The sequence below is a fragment of the Cryptomeria japonica genome, chromosome 6, assembly GCF_030272615.1.
Source record: "Cryptomeria japonica chromosome 6, Sugi_1.0, whole genome shotgun sequence".
NCBI lineage: Eukaryota > Viridiplantae > Streptophyta > Pinopsida > Cupressales > Cupressaceae > Cryptomeria > Cryptomeria japonica.
This window is the reverse complement of record NC_081410.1, coordinates 641,267,817-641,273,929: the sequence shown is the minus strand read 5'-3', so window position 1 is coordinate 641,273,929 and position 6,113 is coordinate 641,267,817. Positions and strand designations below refer to the sequence as shown.

General features: G+C 33.2%; 1 protein-coding gene across 1 annotated transcript; it reads right to left on the bottom strand.

Annotated features, from left to right (window-relative positions):
• Positions 1–382: 382 nt before the first annotated feature.
• On the bottom strand, positions 383–4,055 carry LOC131068624 (mannan endo-1,4-beta-mannosidase 1). The gene is made up of 5 exons (XM_058003857.2): positions 3,448–4,055; positions 3,177–3,362; positions 2,846–2,968; positions 1,417–1,625; positions 383–1,079 (listed from the first exon to the last, which is right to left on the bottom strand). The coding sequence occupies exons 1-5, from the start codon at positions 3,766–3,768 to the stop codon at positions 728–730; spliced, it is 1,191 nt and encodes a 396-aa protein (XP_057859840.1). The 5' UTR covers positions 3,769–4,055; the 3' UTR covers positions 383–727.
• Positions 4,056–6,113: the final 2,058 nt, after the last annotated feature.

Below are 6,113 nucleotides of genomic sequence, written 5' to 3'. Positions count from 1 at the left end.
AAATCTTCAAAAGCCTTCCTATATCTTCTCAAACCTTAAAAATATTAGGCCAAATGTAAAAAAAATAATAATAATAATAAAACCCTTCACATTTCATCTTGTACCTTATGGTAGCTATGCCATTTTACTTGAAGAGTCATTTGAACTTTTATTATATTTGTGAGAATTTACTGATTTAGATATGTTTTCGCAAATAACAAATAACTCCAAATATCTTAAATACAAATTAGTGCAAGACAAGTTCAATATTTGTCAATGGCTTCCTCTATTTAGGTGCCATTAAATACTGTATTACGAAGTTTAGCACTATATTTGGACGATCCATGCTTGTCAAACAAAAGATGAGTACAAAAGAGATAATAAATATTTGTGACAGACGAGAAAAAGTCAAAGCACTTTTTTTATATTGTTCATCATTTACAAATATTTTATTTATATGACATCAACATGAGACCATTACAAGCTCTTGCTTGTGCAACCATGAGACTAATATTTGTTTATTTTAAACAGCCACACTAAAATCAATCTATACAAGACCAAGAATCGCAAATTAAAAATCTACTTAATAGAAACCACCACCACACTAGAATTCAATTACGAAAAAACCAACTCACAACTTAAAATTCCACACTAAATGTCCCTTCACAATTTGAACTTCAATCTTCACAAAGAAAACTCATGCAAATTGACGGCAGGGATTAAGTTTGTTTTGTTCTTTGCTAAATTTTCAATAGGGGAGATTCCGAATTCTACGAGATTGCATATGAATAAGAGTTGTGGTTGTAGTATAACCATAAAGAAGTACTTCGTAGCCATCTGCTAAAGGATCCCCAGCCATTCCTATTGCAAACAACTGCCAAAACAGTGCCCCTCCGGCTGGTTCAGATTTTACAATGGCTTCGTATATAATACGAAACAAGCCATCCCTATGAGCGACGTTATATCCAGGGTCTCTTGAGGTTTTCCCAAATTCTGCAAATAAAACAGGTTTTTTCAGTGTTGTACCAGCGTCCTTAATGTGAGTATCTACCCATCTATGCAAGAATGTAAGCTGTGCCTCCTCGTCTTGTCCTTTAAGCCTGTAATGCAAAATATGCAACACATCAAATAATCTGTTAGCAAAAAAAATCTTATAACTTACTAGTCAATAAAAATGTATAAATATAAAATTGAGAATAAATAAATTATTCTATTGATTCAAGCGATTATAAGAACTCCTTATCAAATGATCAAAAATCGCATTAACTGATGATAAATGAAATTATATAAAGATCTTAGATACATCCAAAGACTTCTAGAAACAAATCTCTTAGATATATCCAAAGACCGCTAAAGTACATTATTCGAATTAAAAAAACTAAAACGATTTTTAGCACAAGAACCCACAGAGAATGCACATTGTAATATTTTGCTCACCATAGGTCTGGATATGAATGAACTGTTGCAAAATCAATTCCTTGTACTTGGTTGTGGAGTATAAAATCTGTGCCTGTCTCGAAACCTTTAGGATTAACCGTTTGTTTCGTTTGAGGAGTTGAATCACCATAGAATCCTTCTAACCCAATCTCCAAAAGATGCTTTGTATCAATGGATTTGACATACTGAGCCATCTCCTCGATCCATCCCTGAAATGCGGATATTTTAATTTCAGTTTAATAGTTGGATTTGACATACTGAGCCATCTCCTCGATCCATCCCTGAATCTTGAATCATTTTAAATTTATGTGAAAATAATCTAAGTCTATGCTAGCATATTAAAGGCTGTAATGATATGATTTCCATAATCTATGTTGTTATTGTTCATATGTAAATTTTTTTGATGTTTCGAATCAAATTTTATGATCTATCATCAGAAAGAACAAAACAAGAATAAAAAGAAAACAAGATGAAATAAAAATTCAAAAAAAAATTGTCAGAGTCAAACATCAACTGTTTTTGAAACGTGCCAGAACCTGACGAGAATAGATAAAATAGTGGGCAGACTAGGTAGATTAAAGATGTAAACGGATATTATTTAGGTAAATTTTGGTAACAATCGCATCAGGATTTGATAAGTATGAAACTAGCAGTCACCAATTTATGCGTGTATATATTGGTATAAAACTAACAGTCATAAATTTATGCGTGTATATGGAGGATAAAACTAAGTCATAAGTTTATCCGTGTATATAGAGATACAAAACTAACTGTAGTAAATTTATGCGTGTGTATAGAGGTTGGTTAGTGAAGTTGGTCATTAGTAGGTTACTAGTTCAAACCTCATCACCTACTCTTTTGAACAGTCCAAGATCATGCAACTTGCATGCACAGATTAAGAACAATTTCTACTAATTCAATGGTAATGAAACATTCAAAACTGGACTCACAAATAAAAGGGCATGTTACTCATTGCATGCAGTTAGACATTTAATTTCTGTGAGAACAAGAATTTGTTAGTTTTTAGTACTTTTTTTTGTCAGTGGATTGCTTTTTCATCATGCAGGTCTTAGATTTCAGGTCTTTTAATAGAACATATGATCTCAGTCAAGCACAGTCTTCTTATCTTAACTCTAATGTGGGGTTCTGCAAAGCAAACAGTAATTGATTGTACAAAACTCACATTGTATATGAAGGACCCTAATGATTGTACAAAACTCAGATGGAATATAAAGGACCCAAATGATTCTACAAAACTCAGAGGGAATATGAAGGACTCTGACACATAAAAAAACACCCACCATTAACAGAGGGACCACAATGTATGGAATCTGAATGTTTACATGAACAGTCACTGAATACATTAATCACAATTCACAGACTCTTTAAGCATCTACCTCCAAAAAAATGATAAGAAATGAATAATTACCAGAAGGATCTTCCCAGAAGGATCTGTTTCGCAGCGGGCTTCGTTGATGAGCTCCCATGCAAAAATGGTAGGATCATCTCTGTAAGCTATTCCAGTAATACTGTTAACCCTCGTCAGAACCGTCTGCAAAGCCCACAAGCACAAAATAATTACAGCCATCTTACACATACTTTTTATTTTTATTTTTATTTTTTAAGGAATCTTTGCAACCCAGTCCAGCATTCAACCTGTCTTACCTTGTATTTGTTTATTGTGAAATTGGAATCAAGAAAGAGCGAACTGAGGTGAGGCTAATCTTCTAAGTGAGACTTATTCCTGAATAATAATATACCTTGATGTGGTTTCTGTAATACTCTTTGACAGTAGGATTGGTAAAGAAATCATCCTCTTGGCCTGCAGATTTATTAGCCCATTCAACATACTGTGCCTTCCCTCCAAAATCCTTGTAATTATTAACCAGACTCAGAACAAGTCTAATACCGTATGATTTCGCCTCATTCACCACAAAATCCAAAGCCTGAAATGGGTTCTAATAAGTAAACAATTGGGTTGTGGAAAAGAGATGAAAGGAAAGATCTTGCAGCCAGAAAATGCACTTTTACCTTAAAGACCTTCTCGTCATAGACTCCTGGGGAAATTTGCAGAGCTCTGTATCCTCCATCATTAAAAGCCCAAGTTCGAGCCACAGTAAGATCATTATGTGCAGCTTCATAAAAAACTTCTGAAACGTTGCGTCTAGCGGATGGGTCAGCCGCTTGATACAGAAGCCAGTAAGCATTGAATCCACTAAAGTAAACTTCCTTTCCATCTATACTGAAATGCCCATCTCTGACCTGCACAAAGCTCTGGTTGTCTGCAGTTGCATGGACCCACAAACAAACCAGAATTATCAGAGCATAGAAGATATTCATTCGTCCAGCCATTGAAGATGGAGGAGAGAGGATGAAGATGGAGATTGTGAATGTTATTGGACAAGTGAAAGATACGTTTGGAAACAGTTAAGTTTCTGTTTCGTTTGCCGATTTAATCGCCAATTTCATCAATGCACGCTCCAACTGTTGAACTGCCGAGTGGTTAGATCGAAATAATGTGAATGTTTGAATAGATGTTGGGCGTTCAGTAGAAAAGCTCAAATAACCAGAGATCTTCTGCAATGAAATAAGTATCAAATTACTGCAGCGAACTTTCAGTTCATGAACACCATCCAATACAAAAGTAACTTGAGATCTAAAGCAGTTAGATTTCTAAAACAACAACATTTGCCACCTATCACAACAATATTGTTTTTTACCATGAAGTGCAATGGGTATGCCTAGTAGAATTATTAATAGAAAAAACTTTGGAAAGTATCTAATATGAATTTGTACATATGACAAACAGTTCTTTCTAAAACAAGGTCTATGCGTTTCCTATCACAATAATATTGGTTTTTTTATTTGAAAGTGCATTGGGTATATTTAGTAGAATTATTAATAGAAAATCTTACCTAGGGAAGAGCATCAATAATCGTTATAACTAATTTGGTGTATCTTAAATTCTTAAACGGTACATCAGATTTCAATGATTTTTTTGGGTGTCTTCGTAGGTGACTTAATTGCTTTCGTAGGTGACTTAATTGCTTATAGCTATTATTTTAGCTTCTGGGTAGTAATGACGAATGTTGTGGGATCCGTTATGTGTGCAAGGGTCAAATGGTGATCATTTCAAAGTGTTGTTTGAAACATATTATCTATTGCCCCATTACCTATTCTCCTTGACAACCAAAAATTTTGCACAATTGATCCAATTCTTATACAGAAATTCCTCAATTGTGTGCTATTGGTACAAATAAAATCACACAATTGATCTAATTTATAACTTTTTTTCGACAAAATGGGCATCTATTGGTCCACTAGATGATCTTTTAGTGGTCTTTTAATTAGCGAAATCCAATGAACAGTAATTGGTTCCATCCCCTATCACAAAATGACTTCAAATATATACATTAAATATCATTAATACATATAATTTTAAGAGTTTGTTTGTTTTAAAAATATTCGTTATAAATTACATTCATCTTATATTAGTTCGAATATATTGAGATCTTCTTTGTCTATGCACATTAAGTAGTGAGTAGTGCGAAAGATAATAAGTTAGATTAAAGGATATACTTATTTGAATACATAATCAAATACCAAAAGTTATAATCCATTTATTATACTAAATGTTTCTATTCATATTTATTATATTTAACTTGAGAATAAATTATGTAAGTAGAAAAATTTTTACAATAAAAGTTATATTGTGTGTCTCTCGATAGTGGATTGGAATGAGGGTTTTCTAGACTAATCCCAATTTGATGCGTAAAATGATGATTTCAAGTGGAGGTTCATTGAACTAATTCCATAGTTGTGATTCCTTTAAGTGGTATTATAGGTGTCATTAATTAATATATGCATATGCATCGTCCAGAGTAGGTGTATTTGAGTTGATATTTCTAGATGGCTTTTGTTGATGTGCATTTAGGATGAAGGAATAGTGTACAAGACAAGGGGGAACAGATGGAGATGGCTCCCAATTTGAGAAAATGAGAGGTATTAGGAGTGATGGTGGTTATTTTTATAATGTATATAAACATGAAAATCAAGGATCTTTCTCTAAGGACCTAGGTAGTAATAATTTAGGAAATGGAAAAAGAAGTGGATGGGTCTCTTCTTGTTTGTGTGTATGGTAATGGAAACAACAGTATTGAAAGACTAAATGAATTCAACCACAAAACCCTAGCCTAACAACAACAAAGATCCACCATAACATATGAAGATTACCTAAGACAATGCAAATCAACAAAATCAAAAAGATTATACCATCACATGTCCACTAGGGTTTGAATCTCCATTCTTCCTATCTCTATTGATCTTACTTGATATGTTTGCTCTCAGATTTTATGTGTGCACAAGAGCTCAACAAAGAACAGAAATATGGTTGATGGCTTGATCGCAAAAAGATTGATTAGAATGCTTAGAATGTTTAGGAGGATTGGTAATGAAAGAAGCATCCTCTTATATAGAAGACACTATAGGAAATGGAGGGAAAATATTAAGAGGTGTAAATGATAGATGGTTGGCTAGGATTAAAGGGTAGGTAGAGGAAATAAGAAAATAATGAGAGGGTAGGTAGTGTAGGAATTAAGAGATGAATGACATGTGTCATGGGTAGAAAAGGTTAATGAATTAATTAAATAAATAAATATTTATTTAATTAATAGAGGAAATGGGATCAATTAAATAAA

Excerpts from the sequence above, each read along its gene's own strand:
- LOC131068624 (XM_058003857.2), bottom strand. The coding sequence starts at position 3,768 with ATGGCTGGACGAATGAATATCTTCTATGCTCTGATAATTCTGGTTTGT. Across the intron at positions 2,969-3,176 it reads ATTACAGAAACCACATCAAG|ACGGTTCTGACGAGGGTTAA; the intron begins GTATATTATTAT and ends TGGGCTTTGCAG. Across the intron at positions 1,626-2,845 it reads CTTCTGGGAAGATCCTTCTG|GGATGGATCGAGGAGATGGC; the intron begins GTAATTATTCAT and ends TCCGCATTTCAG.